General features: G+C 39.2%; 2 protein-coding genes across 3 annotated transcripts in view; one reads left to right on the forward strand and one right to left on the reverse strand.

Moving 5' to 3' along the window:
- Window positions 1-17,033, reverse strand: part of HS2ST1 (heparan sulfate 2-O-sulfotransferase 1) — a 163,290-nt gene extending 146,257 nt beyond the window's left edge. The window contains exon 1 of one of the 2 annotated variants that reach the window (XM_073357156.2): window positions 16,699-17,033. In XM_073357156.2, coding sequence (XP_073213257.1) covers window positions 16,699-16,822 — 124 coding nt within the window. In that variant the 5' untranslated portion in view covers window positions 16,823-17,033. The remainder of the gene's footprint in view (window positions 1-16,698) is intronic. The other variant, XM_073357157.2, reaches the window with a different exon arrangement.
- A 647-nt stretch (window positions 17,034-17,680) lies between these two features.
- SELENOF (selenoprotein F) overlaps window positions 17,681-24,611 on the forward strand; it is a 36,202-nt gene continuing 29,271 nt past the window's right edge. Inside the window, exons 1-2 of the mRNA XM_073357158.1 lie at window positions 17,681-17,797; window positions 19,653-19,820. Of these exons, the coding sequence (XP_073213259.1) occupies window positions 17,729-17,797; window positions 19,653-19,820 (237 nt within the window). The 5' untranslated portion in view covers window positions 17,681-17,728. The remainder of the gene's footprint in view (window positions 17,798-19,652; window positions 19,821-24,611) is intronic.

Raw genomic sequence — 24,611 nt, forward strand, 5'->3', positions numbered from 1 at the left:
ACCAGAAAAATAACCCTAGGAAAGGAGGTCATTAGGTTGGTTTGGTGTGATTTGCTCTTGACAAACCCATGCTGGTTATTCTTTATAACTAGGGATGTCAACTGGCTAAAAAACTTAATCATGGTTAATCACACGATTTAAACAATTAATTGTGATTAATCACACGATTAATCGCACTGTTAATAGAATACCGTTTATTTAAATAGTTTTGGATATTTTCAACATTGTCAAAAATATTGCTTTCAATTACAATGCAGAATATAAAGTATATAATACTCACTTTATTTTTGATTACAAATATTTTCACTGTAAAAAACAAGATAGTATTTTTCAATTCACTTAATAAGTACTGTAGTGCAATCTCTATCATGAAAGCTGAACTTACAAAATGTAGAATTATGTACAAAAAATAACTGCATTCAAAAATAAAACAATGTAAAACTTTAGAGCCTACAACTCTACTCAGTCCTACTTCTTGTTCAGCCAATCGCTCAAACAAGTTTGTTTACATTTCTATTGTCAACAAGAAGAGGGCAGCATTATTACTAAAGATTCATATATCCCTTCATGCTTCAGCCACCATTCCAGAGGACATGCGTCCATACTGATAGAGGGTTCTGCTCAATAACTGTTCAAAGCAGTTCGGACCACGCATGTTTATTTTCACTCATCTGAGTTAGATGCCACCAGCTGAAAGGTTGATTTCTTTTTTGGTGGTTCGGGTTCTGTAGATGCCGCATTGGAGTGTTGCTCTTTTAAGATTTCTGAAAGCATGCTCCACACCTCATCCCTCTCAGATTATGGAAGGCACTTCAGATTCTTAAACTCTGGGTCGAGTAATATAGCTATCTTTAAAAAGCTCATTGGAATTTGGTACCTTCTTTGTGTTTTGCCAAATCTGCAGTGAAAGTGTTCTTAAAAATGAACAACATGTGCTGGGTCATCATCTGAGACTGCTGTATCACGAAATATATGGCAAAATGCGGGGTGAAACCAAGTTAGAGACATACAATTCTCCCCCAAGGAGTTCAGTCACAGATTTAATTCATGCATTTTTTTTTTTAAATGAGTGTCATCAGCATGGAAGCATGTCCTCTGGAATAGTGGCCAAAGCATGAAGGTGTATACGAATTGTTTAGCATACCTGGCACATAGATACCTTGTGATGCCAGCTACAAAAGTGCCATGCAAACGCCTGTTCTCACTTTCAGGTGACATTGTAAATAAGAAGCACGCAGCATTATCTCCCATAAATGTAAACAAACTTGTCTGTCTTATCAATTGGCTGAACAAGAAGTAGGACTGAGTGGACTTGTAGGCGTTAAAGTTTTACACTGTGTCTTCTGTGTGCAGTTAGATAGTAAAAAGAAATCTACATTTGTAAGTTGCACTTACACAATGAAGAGATTACACTACAGTACTTGTATCAGGCGAATTGAAAAATACTATTTCTTTTGTTTGCCATTTTTACAATGCAAATATTTGTAATAAAAAATATAAAGTGACTGCTGTCAACTTTGTATGCTGTGTTGTAATTGCAATCAATATATTTTAAAATGTAGAAAAAAATCCAAAAATATTTAATAAGTTTCAATTGGTATTCTATCGTTTAAGGGTGCAATTAAATACATCTAATTTGCCTAAGTATTCTGTAACCTGTTCTTTCCCTATTTTGGCTTGTATTCCTTCCCTCTTGTTAATATTAATTCTGTTGAGTATCTGGTCACCATTAACCCTTATAGCCCTGGTCTTCATTGGGGGGTGGGGAATAGATCTAAGTTATGCAACTTCAGCTAGGTGAACATCATAGCTGAAGTCGACATACTTCGATCGACTTACTGTGGTGTCTTCACCGCAGTGAGTCAACTGCTGCCACTCCCCCGTGAACTCTGCCTGCGCCTCTCGCGGTGGTAGAGTACAGGAGTCGATGGGAGAGCTCTTGGGGGTCAATTTATCACATCTAGACTAGACGCGATAAATCGATCCCCACTGGTTCGATTGCTGCCCACCGATCCGGCGACTAGTGTAGACATACCCTTCGTGAAGGCTAGAAGCAAAATAGACAAACATCTCAGCCTTCTTGATGTCATCAGTTATTAGCTCTCTTTCCCACTAACTAGAGGGCCTACAATTTCCTTCATGTTTCTCCTGTTCCTAACATAGTTAAAGATCTGCTTCTTATTGCCTTTTATGTCCCTTGTTAGGTGTAACTTTTGTGCTTACCCTTTCTGATTTGTCGCTACATGCTTATGCTATTCTTTTGTATTCTTCGTTAGCTATCTGTCCATGTTTAGACTTTCTGTAGGATTCTTTTTTTATTTTCAAGTCATAAAAGAACTCCTGCTGTAGTCATATTAGCTTCCTACTATTCTTCCTATCTTTCCTTTGCAGCAGGAGAGTCTGCAGTTATGCCTTTACTATTATCTCCTTGACAAACTGCCAGCTCTCCTGAATTCCGCTTTCCCTTAAACTTTCACTCCTGGGACTTTACCTACCAATTCTCTGAGTTTGTTAAAATTTACCTTCTTGAAGTCCATTATCGTTATTCTGCTGCTTTCATTCCTTCCTATCTTCACAATCATTAAATCTATTATTTTATGATCATTTTGCCTTACAGCTTCAGACTGGAAACCAATTCCTCCATATTGTTCAGAATCTACTCTAAAATGGCTGTGCCCCTGGATACTACCTCCACTTTCTGAAACAAGAACTTACTGGAAATTTTGTGTTTTGCCATATTATTCTTCCAACAAATATCTGGGCACCTAAAGCCCCCCACTACTATCAGGTCTTGCAATTTGGATAGTTCCATTATTTCTTCTAAAAGAATGCCTCATCCACCTCTTCTTCCTGATTTTGTAGTCTGTAGTAGACTTCCTACCATGACATCACCCCTATTTTTTACCCCTTTAATCTACACCCAGAGACTTAATTGGTCTGCCTCTCACCTCTTTCTGAGCCTCAGAACAAGTGTCTATCTCTTTGACACATAATGCAACACATCTTCCCTTTTAATCCTGCTTGACCTTCCTGAACAAGCTATACTCTTCTATACCACAGCTGAGAAAGGAAAAATGGTCTATTGGTAAAAATGCTGAGAAAGGAAAAATGGTCTATTGGTAATAATGCTAGCCTGGAACTCAGGAGAGCCAGGTTTAATTTTCTGCAGGGTGGATAAAAATCAATGATTTAAAAAAAAATAAAAATAAATAAATCAGATTTTTTAAATTAAAACCGGATTTTTTTGATAAAATGCTTTTTGAGGAAAAAACTTATCTAAAGATAAAAATACATTGTAGCTCAAAGATATCATCATGGAATAGGGATTATTAATTCTAATTCTATAGTATGAGACAATACTTTCATGTAATGTTTAAAAAAAGTTTTGTAAATAAATTCCAATAGTTCATGGATTAGGGACCCTAATCTTATGGGGTTCCACAGGCTTCTGTGTTGATTGTTTAGGTTAATCTTTCTATCTACCCAAAGGGACTCAGTGCTCAGTCTAGAAGATACCATCAGAGATGCTTAGTTTTGCAGTTCTCAAATTGGATTTGTGTCTCCAGAGCTAACATGCTTGTTAACAGCAAAAATGTTTTAAATAAATAAATAATATATAGAGGTGAGAAATCAGACCTCAACTCTATTGTTCCTCTGCAAATTAGTGTAGACAGAGTCAATCCCCGACCTCTCTCTAAAAGTGCAAAGTTTCAAAATGTTCAATGAATAGAAGATTGTTGGGGGCGGAACAGATCTGGACAAGGAGAAGACGTCTGGAGATAAAAGCATATGTTCCTCGCTTCTTACCTTTTTGTTAAAATATTGTATGTTTGCTGTTGAAGAAAAACATCCAGAATACTTAACGTTGTTGTTTTAGTTAAATAAAACAAGGTAAATGTCTGTCTGGTGATGTTCTCCTCCTAATACAGCATGGCAAGAAAATCCTCCAAATATTAATGATTAACCTACTGAATTGGAGATATTTATGAAGTCATTGGGAGGAGAACTATCTGCTTCAATTACTTTTGGTAAATGAAATAACCAATCATTCATTTTCTGATATAGCTGTAAAATTAATCTGAAAAGTTTTCAAAATAAATCACTGTTTAAAAATGTATAGTGGGTATCTTCTAAAAATGAAACCTACATCTATCTCTGAGTTGTGAAGAATATGTATTAAGGTTATAACAACCAACAAGAATGCACTTTTATGATTAAATAGTCTTTCTGCCTAATGATTTAAATCATGAAATCCACCCTGATTTTCTGCTCTACCACAGACTTCCTGGTGTCTTTGGGTAAGTTACTGAGTTTCTCCTTACCTCAACTCATCTTCTGCAAAATGGGGATCCAGGGTATTCCAATAAATAAAGATTGTGAAGTTCTGAACACTATGATAGTGGGGGCCGTAAGTATTTTAGATACCTTGTTTTCATACACTCCTACAATACACCATAAAAACCCAAAACTAAAAAAAATGAAAAAAAGTTTTGCAATATCCCTATCACTTGATATTTGTGCGCGTCCAGTCGATACTCCAAGAACGAAGTCAGACTTAAAATCTAATTTAATTTCTGATTCTACAGGCAAAACTAATCCATAAACCCAATTATTCATGAGTAGAAAAGCACAACATGGTGCGAGCCTTCTATAAAGGTGCTTTTAAGTAGCTATGATATTTTTATGATATAGTTTATGACCACTATCAATGGAATTTGAATCAGAAACATGTAGCATCATAAGTAAAGCCATTTATTTGGGGAATAAAAGATAGGTTTAAACTGGTATGAAATGTGAGAATGTCCATAAGCAATAGTGTTTTGTCCACATTCAGGCAGTAATTTGCTTATATAATGTAAATTAAGTCATCTGAAAAATGGTCCCCATACTTAAACGATCATACATATTAAATAGTCCCAATATTGCTATAAAGAAGTTATATATTCTAAAACTGAACAATGTAGGAGAACAAAGTCTGAACCTAAATCTGGATGAAAATATTGGACTTAAGATTCTTCAGACCATGCTGCCAGCATACACATGTGGGTTCAGGCCCTAGACATATACAAGCCAAAAGGACAGAACTTCTAAAATGTGTCAGGATTGGTTCAGGGGCAGTGTCTTCCACAAAAGGATGGCCTGGAAGCAGATCTCTTCCTGTTCTGCCCAACCACCATCACTTTGCAGTTCAGCAGTTCGTAAGAGCTTCCCACTCCTCCTTCCTTCCTCTGGACAAAAACAGATACCACCTACCCTCACCCTTTGTATTTACTCTTGTAGTTTCTTTTTCTACATTCACCTGATAAGATCAACCAGATGTTCCCTCCCTATGGATCACTGGCCATGATATCCTTTGGAATCATGTGCTGCCTCAATGGTTTGGTCAGCAAATCATATGGTGGGATCAGCTGATGCCTTGGAGCTATGAGCTGCAGTGGCTGATTCTCCTACCCCAGTGTCTCATCATCCACCTTCGGGATTGAATCCACCCTGATTGAATCAGTATGATTAACACTAGTGCTTCTCCTCCACCTGAAACAGGATTGGGCAATTCTGAACCCTTTCTTTCAACTGATTGTGCTGTGTGGTCTGAGCTGCTGCCATGCAGATGACTGAGGACACGTATCCAGCAGGCAGTAAGGACATTAGCTGATTAAGCTGGAAGCCAGACCTTGAAGCCCAAAAGTATTTCCTTTGACAACACTGAACTCTTTCATCATGATGGTGGGCAGCTCTCTAACACAAGAATGTATACGTTTAACGTAAATATTGTCACAGTTCAATATTCAGGTCAATAGCACCCGTATTCCCTATTTATGGTTCAGCAATGGCACCCACTCCAAGCTGCTCAGCCATCACCTCTCTTGGATGGAGGTGCATCTCTGCATTCTAACCAGACTACACAGTTCCCTGACTACACTGTGATATCCCCAGAAAAAGACAACCTACCTAACAAGGCCTACTTCGCTCCTCTTTTCAGAGACAGTACACAGTGTAATTGCCGCAGTTAAGTTACCGCACTATTCTTTCTAAGCAAGCACTTTTATCTTTAAGGTAAAAGCATTACAGTGAAAACATACTAAATACAATAAAATAACCCACATGCATGCTAGTATGCTTACCAAATCTCTTGCACAGCCCCATCTCCACAAAAACCACTGGTTAGCACCAATCCTTCCAACCCTTCCCTAAGGACTGAGGCCCTCCCCTGGGTCAGAAGATCCTGTCTGTATGCTGGATCAGAAAGAAGGCCCCCGAGTCAGTTGAAGCTCAGGTTATTTATCCAAAAGTCCTTTCTTTGTGTGTAGGTCTCAGGAGAATCCAGTTTGAACCAGTGAACCTCTCTCCAGGGGGCGGTAGCTTTCTGGAATTGTTACAACTGAGTTTATTTGCCTAACTACCCACCACTGTACTTAGTTCTTGGAGGCCTGTGGTCCATCTCCCCCATAAAATTACATACAATCCCTTAGTAGCAAAACAATCAACTCCTTAAAAAATTCAATAAAATTTTACTCAATTCCATAAGATTTGTCCAGGACACTGTCATACCTGTCACAAACATTTCCGCATGTATTGAGAAGTGGTAGGCTAGTGTAGATCCATTTTATCAAGGTAGTGACGGGGGCGTGAGGGCTGATTCAATGCAAAAGATCAGGAGGCTGTGGTCAAGCACTTTCACTAGGATTTAAGCATCAACTGTGTCTGAGAAAAAGGGTTGGATTCACTATACTAACAGGTTAAATGATTTCTTTGGGAAGATGCCTGCCCAGGATTCTGGGTTGTGAGCAGAAGCTCTAATACAGCCTTGATTTTAATTAGATGGTTTAAGTCAATAGGATTGTATGATGTTTGGGATTTCAGCATCAAAAGGCAGGCAAGTTATGACAGCCTGAAGCAGATGTTACTTGCCCTTCCCCCATTTCACTGTTGCAAGGACAAGTTGCCCTCAGAAGTTATCCTGTTTAAGTTTGTATGTTTAAATAAAGTTGCAGCCATTTGGCCAAATTCCAGGTGTACCTGTCTTTATTGGCCCCTTGCCATTCACAATGCTTTATCTTTCATTTATGACTGAAAAATAAGGGTAAGCATTTCACTTCCCAGAAATGTTAAACTACGCCAACACCATCCTATTGAAAAATACTTTTTTTGCCAAGTTAAACATTAAAATGTACACAAATAAATAGCACCACTTCTCAAACAAGCTGACTACCAGCACTTTAACAGCATTCTGACAAGGTTTTTGTACACCTGACAGAAATGACAACATTAATTACAAGTTACACATATTTTCAAACAGATAGCTGATCCAAAAAAACTAAGTGGCAGCACGTGGAAGCTTTGATATTTAGAAGTCTTCTACTTTCTAAAGTGGTGCCAGAATTATCAGACAAGTCATGCAATACCAGAAGGCAGGATAAGCCTAGCCAGAGTAATTCTAAGTGTGATTCATGGTTGCCAGTCGGTAGATATGGAAATGACTGGCTCATGAACCATTCAACTGTCCAGTTAGCTTCAACAGCGAGGGGCTGAAACCTACTCAACACTCCCAACTCCTTGATGTAATAAATACTCTTTCGCTATGAGCCCAAATTAATATATTATGCTACTTCTACAGCAAACAACAAGCACCCTTTTTAATAATTTTTACATTTTTATATAATTAAACTAGTACATTTTAGTTTAAGTATAAGTAACTTATCTTTCTAAATAAAGTCCAATTATAAGTAGTGTACTAAGGCACAGTACTTGCTACACTGTCAAGGACAATTAAACAAGATTCCTGACATTGTTCTGAGTGTTTGGTTTAAGAACCACATGCTAAACTGGCAGCACACAACTGAAAAGTAGGCTGCATCTGATTAAAGGAAATAAAGGGATCTAAAAAATACATCTAAGAACAATAAAATACCTCAGATTTTTATACAACACTACAGTAGGAACAGTTCAATTGCCCCGACCTTAAATAAATAATTTAAGCTTCAAAAGGGGTTTTTTGTTATATATTTGTATGGTGCTTAGTATAATAAGGTCCTGATTGATGATTGGGGCCCAAGATGTTGCAACACCACAAATTACAAAATAATAATTGCAGCACCTAAAGTTAGATTTAAAATAGTTGATTATCCTCAAGCTTTCACTTGCAACATACCTTTTCAACATTATTGAACCCCCTTTTTTGACAGAGTTCTTTGAAGTGTTGTAAACTGTCCATTTGATGAAAGATGCTCAATTAGCAGCCCCAAGGAAACAAGTCTTCTATTTGTCCATGTAACAGATCCCGCACAAACGGCAGACGTACAAGTTCCTTACTCTATCTAGCCAACATGTCTCAACCTTGACATGGAGAGATCACCTTCAAAAGGTAAGATGATAATTTAATCCTTGGCTTCTCTGCTGAGTCTGAAAATCTGGTGGTGAATTTTGCAATTTGGAACCTGGACTGTGAACAAGCTTATTTCACATAGGCTACAAAATAATCAGATGGTAACAACTTTAAGTCACTACTATCCTGAGCAAGATTAAGCCTTCTCTTTTCTACCTTTCCCTGCATTTTGTCTGATCTTTTCCTCTCTTCTTCCCTTCAGGCATTCCCTTCTTTCCTCCTCCTCTTCATGCTCCCCAACTCCTAAAGTGCTTCTAACATTTGCATTTTGAGTGTCCAATGAATTTCTTATATCTAAGAACAGAAGAGACAAGGCAGGCAAGTTAGTGATATTCAATTATGATTGTATGACCAGGTTCAGTATCATTGGAAATAAACTCTGTTTATGAAACAGATTCCATTAGTGTCTTCTGATCTAAGAGGCCCCAAGACTACAATCTAGACCAGTGGTGGGCAACCTGCGGCCCGTCAGGGTAATCCACTGGCAGGCCACCAGACAACTTGTTTCAATTAACCATCTGTAGGCACAGCCACCAGCAGCTCCCCGTGGCCACGGTTCGCTGTTCCAACAGCGAGCTGCGGGCGGCCATGCCTGCAGATGGTCAATGGAAACAAACTGTTTCCCGCCAGCAGACTACCCTGACGGGCTGCAAGTTGCCCACCCCTGATCTAGACCATAAAAAAAAGAGACCCTTTACATAGTCCCTGGAAGAACTGAAAAAATATTGGAAACAATTCCAGTTCAGATCAAATTCTGCTTTTCATATCAAGCAGCAAAATGCACTCACTTGTACAAACAGGGTTTTTTCGTACATCACTGATGTCTTAATATTTTCTTATATATAGTCTTTATTTCCCAATTCCCACCTCCAGTCAGGGTCTACTGATTTAAATCAAAGAAATTAAATCAACAAGCAGGAAACCCTAATTTAAATAATAAATTTTAATAGTGTTTTGCATGTGAACTTTAGTTATTTTCCCCAAAAAAAGTTGATTAGCTGATAACCATTAAAACATGTTATTTGTAACAAAATAAAGCCTATTAAATTTGGTGCTTCTATTTGCTAATCAAGAGGATAAGTGTGTATATATAGTAACTATATAGTTTAAATTACGTTTATTCAGATTCTTAATTTTTACACTGTTAGAAAATGGTGAATGATGCCTCTCTTATTTAAGAAATGATATTTTACTTGTGGGTTTGTGTCAAGCTCTATTTGGACAGAAATTCAATTCAATTAAAATGCACTAACAGCATTTTATTTTTTGTTAAATAAAACTACCTTAAAAATGCTAATACATAAGGAAAAGAGTTTATTAAAACATGTTTTGCATTTAAAACTAACTGATTTCTTCAACAAAAGGAAGTAGTATCTGTAGCTAGTGAATTTAAATTATTGTTTCAAGTCCCAATGTCGTTTAAGATTTTACAACTAGTAGCTCCCATCCTTTCATACACAGTTGCTATTCTTAGATTGAAAGTCGAAAACAAGCTGGTTTAGCACTTCAACAGATTCTGGTGCCAGGTGCTTAGCCAGTAACTGCCACTAGTTCAGTGGTCTGATTTTCTTTAAATCTTGGCACCAAACATGCACTGTTTAATATTTTTAATTAAATTAAAATTATCTTAATAGATTATAATAAATTTAGGCCTTAATATAGGTTGTCTCATTCAAATTTAATTTTAAAGAGATTTGGTTTTAAAAAATAAACTAGGTCTTTAATTGATTAAAAAACTAATTTAAAAAACCTGATTTTTCTAAAAAATAAACTATTTTAATCCATCCTGCCTCCAATGCTATCTTGAAGCATTAGTCTTGTTACATTGAAGTGAAAAAGGAAGCCTAGCAGTCAAGCTTCAGCTGATCAAGGAAGTCTTTACCAAACACTGTTAAAGTAGGCTTCAATCTAAATTGCTGATTCAGTGAGAAGTTAACCTGCACTGAAGCACCTAGAGGAGCCTCCAACTTGCCTGAAGTGTATGAAGAACAGAACTTTCAACAAAACACAAACATGGGAATATTACAATACCCTTTTCTGTAACTATCATCATCATCACCACCAGAATTTTCATGAATACACCCTTAAAGAAAACCAAGCTTCACAGGCGAGGTGGTTGTTCTGTTTTAAGTTCAACAAAAAAATATGAAATGATTTCTGTAAATACTTCTGCATCTGCACTCACATGACTCTAAGCTCCTGAAAAGGTCTAAAATGGTAGCTGTAAGAGATGTTTAAGGACCCACCATTCATAGCGATGTGGGTGTACACTACCGAAAATATTAACTATGTAAGTAATGTTGTTAACTTGAAATACCAATACTTTTAGCAGAAACATTAAACAAATGTGCTTATGCCACAATTTCAGTCTCCCATACCTTCCCTGGTGCCAAAAACATAAATGGCCTCCATCCAAACACCACAACCTACAGCTTTCTCCTAACAAATTCTAAGTTATCAATACAAAACTCTACAATACATTGTACATACAACATTTCACATTGACAACTGAAAATTATGGGGAAGATGGAAATTTTAATATAGAAATAAACAAATTGTGTGTTGATTTTTCATATTTAATTCCATAAACCTCCATTTTTAATTCTGCTAGATCTGCCACAGAATTTTGAGTCTGATGAACAAAAGTGTCATACAGTTTATGTCCTGTTAAGCCAGAGTACAAAAAGCTTTTAACTAAGGCTATTCTTGAGCTCAAAATAATATGAGTCAGCGGAGACTTACTACAGTAGTTTGGAGCTTAAAATGACAGAATGGAGAAGCACTGTTTTGTTTTTCAGCTTGAAGAATCAGTAGGATGTATTTTACATCCCCTTCAAAAGGAAAGGGCATGGAATACTGTGCCACTCCTACTGACCCATTCAGTAAGAATTCAACACAGGTAATTTTTTCAGCCCATTTCATAAGATCCTTGCTGCAAATGGGTGGAGATGCCACAAGGATGTCTTACCAATGTCTGTAGGTCACAAATCCAGCAATGCCATAAACAGAATCCGTTACAGAAAAAATATGTTTAGAAATAAATCCAAGCAAGAACTGCATATGTAATGGCATAGCTGTTGGATCATATTAAAGAAGTTCTGTATTAAAATCACAAATGAGTTTGATTCCCCAGAGTTTAAATTCCAGGGTATTACTAATTAAGAGGTCTCTTGGTTTTTGGTACTGTTTCTCTCCCTCTATGTGTGAAACCTGCAAGCTGCTAATTGTGTTAGTACATTCTAAGACAGAGTCTATTCTCAAAGCAATTCACAGAGAGAGAGACTCAAAGCAATACTCTAACAACAGAAACAGCACCCAGAGACTTTCATGCCCTTTTGTTGTATTAACAATTGTGATTAAAATAGAGATAGAGGATGTATGTGGATGGATGCTTGGTGTGGATAATAACTGAATGATCAGGGAGGTGCCAGCCTAAGAATCCAGTGTCCATCGGCTGAAGAAGGCGTCAAGTGGAAATAACTAGAGGACCCCCCCCCCCCCCCGAGGGCAGACTGGAATCCACCCAACAGCCTCAAGAATGGGAGAACCAAAGAACAAGATAACATCTTGGAGCCGTCAGGAATGTGCTATCTGCTGATTGATTCAGCAACAGCATGATGAAGCAATTCCCATAGACTGGCATAGGAAGAAATTCCCATAAAAATAGACTCTAAAAAGTGAGAACTTTGGGGTCTGATTCTGCAAACCAACTTCCAGGAGCATCAGATGAGCATCTGACAAGGCCCTGCTCCCTCCTCATGTCCAGGCCACCTGGCCAGTGGCTTGGCATGAGCAACTCTAAGGCTGGTAACTATGATAACAACCTTGCAGAACCTGTGTGTGTGGCTGTGTATGTGTGTGTTTGTATGAATGAATGTGTGAATAAATATGAGATTGAATGGAATGTTATAGCTATAACTAACTGTTTACTATGATTCTTTCTGTATTCACAATAAATGTGGTATTTTGCCTTTTTCCCTTTAATAAGATCCTGCTGGTTTTTATTTTATTGGTATAACATAGCCATGTATTCAATAACTCAGAATAGACTCTTTTGGATGGTCAGTGGAGCTCTTACCCTCAACAAAACACATCACTGCTCACACTTGATCTCACTGGTGCCTAAAATGTATGCCCATATATACAACAGGGCAATCTGTTCCTAGTTCAGTCACTATATCTCAGCAGAATTACACAGATGGGTATGAACCACATGACCCAATTCCTGCTGGAATGCAGGAAACTGTGGGTGATCAAATAAAAGGGGCACTATCGGTCAGTCAATATTAAAGTGAAAATCAACTCTGTTAATAAATGGTTTTATGTACTTGTTGGAGTCAGCTGGTAGCACCATCATTATGTAATGTAGGTACAGAGTGAGAAACCTAACAATATTATGGGATAGCGCAGGGAATAAATCCAGTTATAAACTCTCAGAGTTCATTTTGACAGAAAGTAAAGAGAGGCTTACTTCAAAGTCATGTTTTACCTTCACAGAACAAAGTTAGAATTCAATCTTCTTACTAAATAGTTAATAAATATTTAGATATGCTTAGTTAGAAAATTGCAGCAACACAAATTAAGATTTGTCACATATTTTAGAGAATAAATACATTTTTAAAATGTTTTCTACAAAATTACAGATTATAATCAGGATTACTGGTTATATGTTAAACACCCCACCCAAAGAGGTACCTGAACCTGGGTTTTGACACTAGAAATACTCTGAAAGACAATAAATTAAGTATTAAGAACTGCTTGCAAAAGGCCAGCAGGCCTTTTGATCAGTCACTTTCTGGGACCATCAGCCTTTGGAAATAGCCAATATTCCACACACTACAAGAAAGTAATTTAGATTAATATATACCCAAGAAGTAAACCATAAACAAAAAAGAAAATCAGGAGAAAAAAAACAAAAAAAAACAAACACTTTTTTTTCCTCTTTATTATCTACTTTATCTGCTCAATTAGCAAAAAGAAAAACTATTTTCTCAACAATTAACTAAATTTCACAAGAAAAAACAAGTTTTCCCAGGGTAGTTTGGGGTAGGAGGCAATAATAAACCATTTTCATATTCAAATATTCTCTTAATAAATATGGAACTCTAATAAAGTATTGCTTTAATATCAGAGAAGTTGGTCTCAAGATTCTTATTTCTCAAGGGGCTTCTGTCTTATTGTTTCATGTGGACAGAATTTTTTTTAAACTGAAAAGGATTTCCCTTAAGACACAAGCGTTACCCATGGTGGGCTCATCAGTTATTCAAAAAAAAACAAACAAACAAAAAAAAAAACCAAAAACCCACCATCAAACCAAGCTCACAACAGCACTATTTAAACATTTTTAAAGGCAACAAGCTTATGCTCAAATACATTTGTTAGTCTCTAAAGGTGCCACAAGCCCTCCTTTTATTAGGAGCATACCAATCTGAATAATAAAGGGGGAATTTAGCCACAATGTGACAAAAGCAAATGCCCATTGCAAATTAACTTCTGCAGTCCTTAAAGAAAGAGGTAAAAATTATACATAATAGTGACTTTGGAATTTAGCTGCAAAAATGAATGAATTATACTTGCAAAAAACCAAAAGCTTCCCTCTTTCTCTGTCTCCCATAAAGATGCACCTATTTCTCATTTAATGGGAGTTATTTTATATTAGTCTTGAATCAGAGTGAAAATCTTTTTGCAATATGGAAACCAATGTGGCTTGCATGTCAGGGAATCCTGTTCCATCAGAAAGTGTCAGGAAATGCTGTTCTGAGTTTTACTCATAAGACTCTGGTAGAACTATTTTTTGCTAAACTGTTCCATTTAAAGTGACATACTGTAGTTTTCTGAGTCAGAACGTAAGTCATGCAGTTATTCATGTTTACATCCCATCAAGAATGGTTTTTCATGTGATATATTAGGTACATATAATTCAATAATATGGGACTTAAACCAAATTACACATTGTACCATGTTAAGAGCAATATTTAATGTCACGCAGACTATTTTCACAGGCCTTTCAACTAAATTGCAATAATTATTGTAAGCAGTCCATAGAATCACTAGTCTGTTTTCCCCCTTCTTTTTCTTTATCTTCACTCCTCTAAACCAAGTGCATCGGGCCAAAATTGATTAGTTTAATTTAGTGAAACTACATTCTCTGTATCACAGTTGGATGGAAATTCTACTAACAGATACAGAACGCTTCTAAAATTTATCACTTTTAATTTATTTCTTTAAACATACACAAAAAATAAGGGGAGCCTTTTGGTGGACATCATTGTAGCAACAGGCCTTTCATACTAAGGGATCAAGATGAAAAACACACACGATCTAAGAGGTTGTTAAACCCATATAGAATAATTCAACACTAAAAATAAAAAGCCCTTACTTCTCCTCCCACACAAACTTTGACAGCCACTAACAAGTTCGTTATAAGGCAGTATTTCCCATTATATTTTAATATCGAAGCTCAGAAACAGAGTTTAAGCATTTTTAAAAAATAAAAAGAGCATCAGCAAAACAGAGTGATATGATTCTTTTCTTGAGGCAGACTGAGTTGTATATTTCAATCCTCGAAATATGTAACTTAATCATGTCCAGTGCATATATATTAAGGAGGAGCAAAGGGTTGGGAAATCTTACCAGCACTACTCTTCACTCTCGCATTGCATTACATTAATCCTTTTGTGCCAGGAGTTGGATTTTCCTGCATGACATCCATTGCCAGCATTAGATGCACTGAAACCACTGGCATCGAACAATTAAAAATAGACTTGCACAAAACTAAACCTCGACTGCTCTATCAACAATATCTGCTCAAAATATTCTCTGATTCCATAACAAGTATTTCCCTTTTTCACTGAACACCATTGCTTAAAATATTTAAACTATGAAAAAAACAAAATCATCCTTCAAATATTAATAACTTTTAGTTGAGTAAGTTTCAGACCGCTCATCCAGTCATTCCCTTTTTTCTTGGATTAACTCATAAACATTCAAATATTAAGAATTTTACCACAAACTACTAATATTGAGCAGATTAGGGAATCAGAAACATGCACTGAACTTGTTTTCTGCCCACCACACCATGCCTAGGTATTTCTGGGGGTCCCACTGCTCTCCAGTTACAACTCTTGCATAAATAAACTGTATTGTCTTAGAAACAGCATTTCCTCATTTTGATCAGGTTTAATCCCGATGCTTGTTGGTTCTGCAGTCTGACATTTAATGTACACATGAAGTAGTAAAGTGTTATTTTAGCAGAAAAATTATAACTGAAGAGTGAAACTTTTTTTAACAGGAAAAAACAATTTTATATGACAGTTATTAGGACCTAGTTTTATACTGTTTAACTACTGTTTCATAACAGAGCATATGAGGCTAGTAACACCACCACCGCCTGCTAAATAGCGGTATTTAAAACCTGTGTTCAGTAAGAGTAAAACAAATCACACTAATTTATAATTACAATAATTTAAGACGATTTTCACCAAACATGCATGTTTTAACTATAATTATCTTCTGTATTTTTCTTTGTTATTATGTCAAAATAAAGGCGATTAGGCAAAAATATGTGCAGCAGCACACGGAGGAGGAGGAACCAGAGCTGGGCTTCCTTCAGGTATCACTGCTGCTCCTCAATCTCCAACTGCATCTCGCACAATACACACAGAGGCCAGCAGCTGCTAATAGCACAATACTGATCTTTAACTTTCCTTTCCCTTTCCGAGAAAGAATGTGCATTTAGATTCTTTATAACTATACATTTTCCCAAAACACCAATCTCTCGTTGGTTTCACGATTCTGCATAATGTGCATACAAACTTAAAGGTCACGGCTGCTTCCTCTACTGTTTACAACCTCTTTTGCAGGGTCCCCCAAATCATATCGCTCAAGTTACTTAGAATTTCCAGACTTGTAAATACAAGGGCCACATGGGAGAAGAAGAGTTATGTTCCCACATCAGTGGGTTCAATATAAGAAAGGGAGGGGGTTACGCTTTGCAATTCCTCATCCTCCAGATACTCCAGATTTGTGCACTGCCCTCTCTCCCCTTCCCCGCCAGCTCCACCTTTGCTCACGGTACCCTTCCCTCTCAGCTCTGTGTAGTATCCACCCCACACGTGTATAGTCCCCGTACCTCACCTATGCCCCCATCCCACCTCAGAGCTTCTGGTCCTTGGGCCTCGTCCCTCCTCTGAGCTTGTGGCCCCGGCTCTCCCCAGCCCTGTCCCTCAACCACAGCAATAGCCCCAGCCCCTCCGCTCCCCTCCACCGCCTCTCTCTCCCTAAGTGCCCCCTGGCCCTGGCCCGCTCGCACTTACCGAGCTTGCCGCGGGACTCCTCCAGCTTCTGGATCTGGTTCTCCAGGAAGAGCACGGCCACCCCGAACGTCAGCACCGCCAGCAGCTGCAACTTGGGCGGCAGCATAATCCTGAGCAGCCCCATGAGCAGCAGCAGCAGCGCCGCCCGCCCGGGATCACGACATAACGTGGGGCCCGGCCGGGGAGGCCGAGGGGAGCCTCAGCCGGGCGCAGGGACGCAGCGCGCGAGGGTAGCAGTGAGGCGCACGAAGGGACACACACGGCTCTCACATCCCTCGAGAGCCGCCCCCCGCCAGGACTGTCCCAGCCGCCCCCCGCGCCAGCCAGCCAGCCCGCCCCTCACTAGCCTCACTCCCCGCCCGCCGCCTGCGTGCGCTGCTCAGCAACCGAACGCCCAACCGCGCACACCCCCACCTAACCCCACCATTGACTAGCAAAACACACGCTCTACCCACGGCCCCTCCACCATTGGGCGGCATCTCCTGCGCCCCACCCTCTCCCCTATCCCATTGGCCGGTCAGTCCAATACACCGCCCACAAATGCTCCACCCCAATAAAATGGATGTACGGACGTGACGCCCCTCCCACACGCGTTCCTTCTCCATTGGATACCTGCTCTGAAGTCCGGCCCACATATCTATATATTATTGGGCATTGGCACCGCGGCAATCAGCAAATTCGCAGCGCCATTGGTTAATCTGGTTGCCAATCTTCAGGATGAGAGGTCTGTTCGCTGTAGGTTATAAAAAGAAAAAGGACCCCAGTGGGCTTACTACGTTGATGCCTGAGTAAATTTCCGAAATGATATCTCCAGCTACATTATAAAGCCCTTCCCTTGATGGGGCCAGGTAGTTCCTCTGCAGATTCTCTACGTATAGAGCCCTGGGATAATCTTTTTCCTCGGCGGTGTAAGGGCCCTACTCGTGCATTTTGTTTCTTTCGCCGTAGGCAGCGAAAAGTCACCCTACGAGGGCGGGGTCTTGAGAGTAACCTCCCGGCGGCGGTACTGACAGCGCAGACCCGCACTGAAATGGCGGCAGTTACAGGATTAACGGCTCCGGGGTGCTGGCCCCTTTGGTTCCTGGCGGTGCTGCAGGCGGTGAGGGCGGTTTCCAATCTGGCTGGGCTCGAGGGAGAGGGCTGCTGTGGGTACCTTCCTCCCTAGGGAGACTAAAGCCCACAGGGCCTGGCGGGCAGAGAGATGCCGGCTGAGGCGGGGGCAGCGAGTGACAGAGAGAGACGTGGCCTAGCGGCCGGGGTGGCTCTTTTCATGCTCGTTTCTTCTTCCGTAACTGACAGCGGCCCATTCTTTCCCCCTGCTCCCGCCTGCGCCGTTCTCCCTCCTTGCGCCTTCTAGAAAGCGGCGGCGCTGATTGTCCCGCCCGAAGGGAGGGCTTGGTCCTGCACTGGCTGACGCCCGTGGTGGATACGGTTTAGGAGGGTGGGTTGCTCTGATTTGGTTGTGAGAGGTAGAGTCTCTCCTCCCCGGGTTACCCTCTCGGCTCTAACCTGGGTTGACTATCACTAAAGAGTTGTTGTTCTCGGGGCTGGGCGGTAACTCGGGAAACGAGTTTGCTGATCTTCTCCTTCCAACTGGATGTTGTCCATATGCATCCCTGACCCGACACCGTACCGTAGTATTGGTTAGAGCTTGGCCTTCTCAGTACCAAGAGCAGGGAGTGGTTTGGATTTTGTAAAAGGGCTGTGTGGCTGCCCCCTTCGGCTCGTGGTTTATGGAGGTTGTATTGTGAGGAGAATATTGTGTTATTGCTGCCCTTGCTATATCTGATCTGCAAGACTTCTCCCTTTCTGTAGTGTTGATGAGCAGTGGTCGCTTACATTTTTTTTAAATACCCTTATTTTCCCCATCCTCCCAAAAAATGTAGGATTGTATTAAATACAATATTTATCCCTTTTCACTGAGTTGCAAAACACACAGCTACTGAAAGTACCATAGGAAGAAAATTAAAGGAAATGTTATAGAATCATAGAACTAGAAGGGACCTCCAGAGGTTATCTACTTCAGTCCCCTGTGCTCATGGCAGGACTAAGTATTATCTAGACCAGAGGTTCCCAAGCTATGACAAGGAGGAACTTTCGGGGACCACTGATCTAACCTGCTCTTAAAAATCTCCAATGATGGAGATTCCACAGCCTTCCTAGGCAATTTATACCTTTTAACACAGGAGTTCTCAAATTGGGGGTCGGGACCCCGCTTTGCCTCCAGCATTTATAGTGGTGTTAAATTAAAAATACCTTTTTTTTATATGTTTACAAGGGGGGGTTGCACTCAGCGGTTTGCTATGTGAAAGGCCTCACCAGTAAAAAAAAAGTTTAAGAGCCAGTTTTAACATGTTCATTCTCCCATTGAAAGATGAAAATAATAATAAATTATTTAGGAGTAATAATACTTAATGTATTGATGATTGCCAAGTTTCATTTTGGGTTCATTACATTCTCTGCCTTTTTTTCTTCTAAGCATTCATGTTTTATTTCTCTTCCTGTTGCTCCCTTCACTCATGAATGCTGTAATCATACGGTAATGGGCTGAACTGTCCAGGGTGAAAGCTGTGTGGGGCCAGAATGTTTTTTCATAGCTGAAGTGTGTTGTTAGACCATGCACACACACACAACTAGGCCTGCTGAGCTATTTCCTGAACTTGTATGCAAGAACAGCTGTACCAGGGGCTGTTTTGAAGCAGGAAAGCATAGTAGGCTTCAAGAAACTGCCCACTGCTACATCCTCAGGAGCACATATGCTACAACTCTCCACTGCAGATGTACAATGCTACACGAGTTTAAGTGATTTACCTAAACTGAAAAAGCCAATTAGTTGTAGAGTCAAGAGTAGAACCCAAGAGTCCAGACTAGCTATCAAACAGCATTCCTTTCCCACAACTGCAAATAATTATTTTAAATGCTAAAATATGTAATGATTGTTTGTTCGCTTTCAGATATCTGTGTATGGGGCGCAGTTATCATCAGAAGCATGCAGAGAACTAGGTTTTTCCAGTAACTTGCTATGTAGTTCTTGCAACCTTCTGGGACAATTTAGCTTGAATCAACTAGATCCATTCTGCAGAGAGTGTTGCCAAGAAGAAGCTCAGTTTGAAACCAGAAAGGTAAGTTTAAAGCAAACCTTCAAAACACTTTCTGAAACTTTTTAAATTAAGTAATAAGTTTCCTAGACTTGTATAAATACTCTAATTAGAACCTCATTTAAGTCATGGGGAAATACAGCTATTACATGACAGTCCAATATAGAGATGATCTGAATTTGAAAGTTTGGCACAGTTCAGCTTCTGAGACAATGCTCAGGTATGAGTACAAGCACCTTTCGTTTTTCTACAGTCGCCCTTCTGGTCACTTGGGTACTACTAACTAGCTTTGGTGGGAACCCTGTTCAACTTTGGTTGATTGGAAGAATGACTGGGATTTGAGGGGAGAAGGGAAGAAATGAAGGATAGGAATAACTGTTCGTTTGTTTTTGGCAGCAGCCATTATTGCCCTAAGGACCCAAGTATTAAAGGACACTGAATAATTTTTTTCATTTTATTTTAATCTCCATAGTTTTCAAAATAGAGCAGTTTGAAAATAACTATCAGTAATTATAGCCAAAAATCTATAGATAAAGTATACATCACAATAGTAAGCCTAATTATTTCAATGTTACTAAATTCCAATAACTACTTCAGGTTTCCTTTCTATGGTTCTGATGGAGCAAGAAATTAACTGGCTTTATTTTTTACTTTGTGCTCATATATTCAAAAATGTCAGCACATTTCTGGAAATTACTATAGCTAGTAAGCCAACAGAGAGAGCGTGAGTATAAAACACTTCCTGGACTCGGTCCATACAGAAAAAGCTCTTATTTCAGTCTGACAGATTAGTGAATTTTAAACTTATGTAACAGAATGGCATAAATGGTTGACCTGAATTTTGAATTTTCTAGCTCTTTCGTAACATACATTGTATATTGGTTTTAATCATTCTTTATATATATATTTTTTTTTAAATGGTAACAGATCTGTGTGTAACTTCACCCTACTGGTGCAGTGAAAGGTTTAACGTTTGTAAATCCAGTAGGAGATCCTTAGACGTGTGCTACCATAAACAAGGTATCTTACATGAAGAATGATCTGTTACAATAGATAGCAAACTCCAGGGGACCACTCACTATGTGTAAGCTTTAAGGATTCCAGCCTCTCTACATGCTTTATTTTTGTGTGAATTCCTTGCCATTCTGCTCTTGCTCTCACTTTATATGAAGGAAGACTTGCTGACAGTCAGTTGCAATTCACTAAAATCCAGGTGTCAGCACTTGACAAGATAATTCTAGTAAGTTTTACTTGACTGGAAACAGACACACAATATTAAATGGAATAGGAATATAGACCTGGCAGCTGACCTAGGAAAAACTGCACAAGTATGTGGTGATGGTATAGGCACAAATTGCATGATAAAACCAGGGCCGGCCAAACTTACTGACCCTCCAAGCCGTATACGACAATCTTCAGAAGTTCAAGAGCCGGGGCACACCTCCTGGGACTCAGGGCTTCAACCCCACAGGATGCTCCTGGCGAGGCTTGGGGCTTCAGCCCTGCCCTGCTGCTGCCCTGAACCCCAGCAGGCACATCCCGCAGGCTGAAGCCACGAGACCCACCTCCCTGTTGGGCAGAAGATTCTATCCCACTACTCTGCTGCAAGGCAGAGGTCCCGAGCTCTCTCCCCACTCCCCAAAATCTGGTAGTTGGAGAAATGGGGATGGGAGATTGTGAGGGGCTCTGCCAGCCACACTTTAACTGTAAAAGAGCATACAAAGCTGGACTTCATTTTTTTGTTAAGGTTGTGGGAGAGGGAGAATAGATGTGAAAACACTGAGTTAACAGGAATCAGTTATAATAGGTGACTGGTGCAATGCACCCCTGTATTCACATCCTACACACTACTCTAATAATCTTTGTACAAAATATGCCTTGTGAGTTATGTTTTTGGCAGGCTTCAAAGGTGCTTGATATTAAATCCAAAAACTTTAATGTTGTGTTGTGTTTCCAGTCTCTTGAATGCTTCCCTTTTCAACCATAGCATTACATTGATATAGGTTTTAGCTTAATTTTGTATGTACTAGTGGAAAAAGATCATAGAAGGAGGAAGGAAAACTATATATGCAAATATTCTCCTTCTACCCAGTACTAGCTTAAAGTTCTGTCATGGTGCCCCATCCATCTGATGTATATGAAGTGAAGGTCTAAAGTGGCAACTGATGCTAGTAGTAGGAATAACTAAAATGGGGTGAGAAGATTTTCCTATCTGAAGTGTTGGAACAGAGAGGTACAATTTGTGAAGTAATTAAAGAGATGGCAGTATGCTAGTGCCATACCAATTATCAACTTGGTACTAGTGAGGTTGTGCTAGAGGAGAAGCTGCTGCCTTCCAGCTGTGTTAAAGGAGAATTAATAGAAAAATTTCTGGATTGACACTCAGTGTTTAAGATCTTCCTGGACACTTCACTTTAGACATTGCAAGACCTTGGATTTGAAGATAATTTGCCTTGACACCAGGTTCATTAGTCCTGAATCTAAAGTTTTGACACTATGGCGAGCTGCTTAAGATGATAGTTTGATTTTAGTACAGTGGATTCTTCTATTCAATGCTTTAGAAAGGTTGCACCTCTGTCTCCAATTCCCAAACTGAGTATTAAATACATGAGCCTCTTTAAAGGCCTATCCTGTGTCAGGGACAACTGTAAGGTCCCTCCATTTTGTGCTGAGTTTACTTGTTCTGTGATTGTATTTTAGCCTTCTCTACAATATGTAAATGTCTTTGGTTATTTTTTCCTGTCATAAAAATGAAAAACCTTCACATAGCTACTAAGTGGATCCCCTTTAATTAAATATATTTGACATGTGTTTTAAAGACTTGTAAAGGACAAAGTAACTATCTAGACAGAGAATTGAAAGTGGGGAAAATACTGGATTCCCTTCCTATGGATAGGGAACACTTGAGTGAGAACATGAAAATAAGGAGAAGACCTAGCAGTCATCAGCAACTAGTTAATTTCAGCGTAATGTGAGAGAGGGTTTGGAGAATGCAGTAGTAGAAGTATATTAGATTTCAAAAAGTCTAAGTGTGGGGACTTGAAAAAAATCTGATGAATATTATATAGTTAGAGAAATTAGTGAAGTGCCTTAGTATGAGGGCTGGAAAATCTGAAGACCGTTAAGATGAAAGACTGGTTCCTTTGGGGGATGAAAGAATGCCAATAAAAGAGGCTATTGTAGTTGAAAAAGGACTGCTCGAAGATGAAGTTAAAATACAATGCGTAATGTTTACTCTACAACAAATTCAAAATACACAAGCTATGCTACTTGATACCTGAACAGATCTTATTCATAATAACGTGTTTCAGTATTAGAGGTGGGATGGAATAAAAAAAACCTATAGCACACACCCAGAGATAGCACCTGAAGAAATACAAGAATCCTGCAGTGGGGAGAGGAAGCAGTCCTTGATTGGTACTAAGGATCTGTATTTAAAACATTGTATTACCTTTTCTCCATGAGTGAGATTTTCAAAAACTGTACCATGGACTTCACTATAAGCAGAAGTTAGACCTATGAGGAAAGGTTGGGGGGAAAAAAATATGGGCATGTTTAGTTCCGAGAGAACATGACCAAGTCGGGGGGGGGGGGGGGGGGGAGAGGGACCTGATAAGTCTTCAAATATGCTAAGGGCAGTTTTGCAGAGGACTGTGATCAATTGTTCTCCATTTCTACTGAAGGTAGGGTGAGTAGTAAAGGGCCTAATGTGCAGCAAGAGAGATTTAGGTTGGATATTAAAGAAAACTTACTAACTATATAAAAATAAGCACTCAAATAGGCTTCCCTGGGAGGTTGTGAAATCACTGTTGTTGGAAGTCTTTAAGAACAGGTTAGACACCTGTCAGGATTGTATTATTTTAACTGGCTGAGTAGATACAATTTTACCAGTGGGAGTAATTTATGATCAATCTGACCACATACAGTGGAGTTCAGATAGTTATTATCAGATGAATTCTTAATATTCATGATGCTGAGAGTGGGCCTTTTCATACATCCTGCAGCGGTCTTCCAGAGCCATAAGATTGTGTGTTCAATGTTTTGACAACTCTCCACTTCAGGAAACAAAACTTGCTATCCTGGACTACTTTACTGAGATTTAAAGGTTAAATTAACTGAAAATGGAAACTTGTAGACTTCAGGCAGTGTTGCCGGCCCTCTTCATTGCTATTTATCATAGTTGAACCCCTGGCCGCTATCAGACTGTATACGTGGAGTTGGGGTGGGGAGTGTCAAGAAAATTGTTCTTTGCAGATGCTGCTGCTGCTTTTATGCAAATACTATATATTTTTCCGAGTTTCCTTAGACCATGTTCAGGTCTCAATTTAAAATGATTATGAATAATTAAGATGTCCCCCTACTTGCAGGCTTTCCAAAAAATAAATTAACTGAAGGCTGCGGAACTAATTGGTATTCCCCTCTCTTTAGCACTTTCCTTTTGGCTCATGCTGTAGCCACTCAGCCTTCTCCCTTTGATGCCTGTACAATGGGATAAGGATTTATGGTTTGTCACACAGATTAACAATATTTTCTCTGAGAAAATACTTGAAGAAATATTGCAGTTCAATCATTGTCTGACTTAACGAAAGGTCATGCACATTTTCATCTGACAGTGTTTAAATTGAGTTTAATGAGATTAGTTTAACATAAATTCTGGAAAATGCCTATATTTGCTTTATACTAATGGGAAAGTTTTGTGCATTTTTTTTTTAAACAGGTGGGAAATATTACAAGTGGGAAGAGAAAAGAATAAGATCGTTACCAGTATATGTTGTGAAAACTAGTAGGAGATACAGGATCCCTGTCAATGTGATT

The sequence above is a fragment of the Lepidochelys kempii genome, chromosome 8, assembly GCF_965140285.1.
Source record: "Lepidochelys kempii isolate rLepKem1 chromosome 8, rLepKem1.hap1, whole genome shotgun sequence".
Classification (NCBI taxonomy): Eukaryota; Metazoa; Chordata; order Testudines; family Cheloniidae; genus Lepidochelys; species Lepidochelys kempii.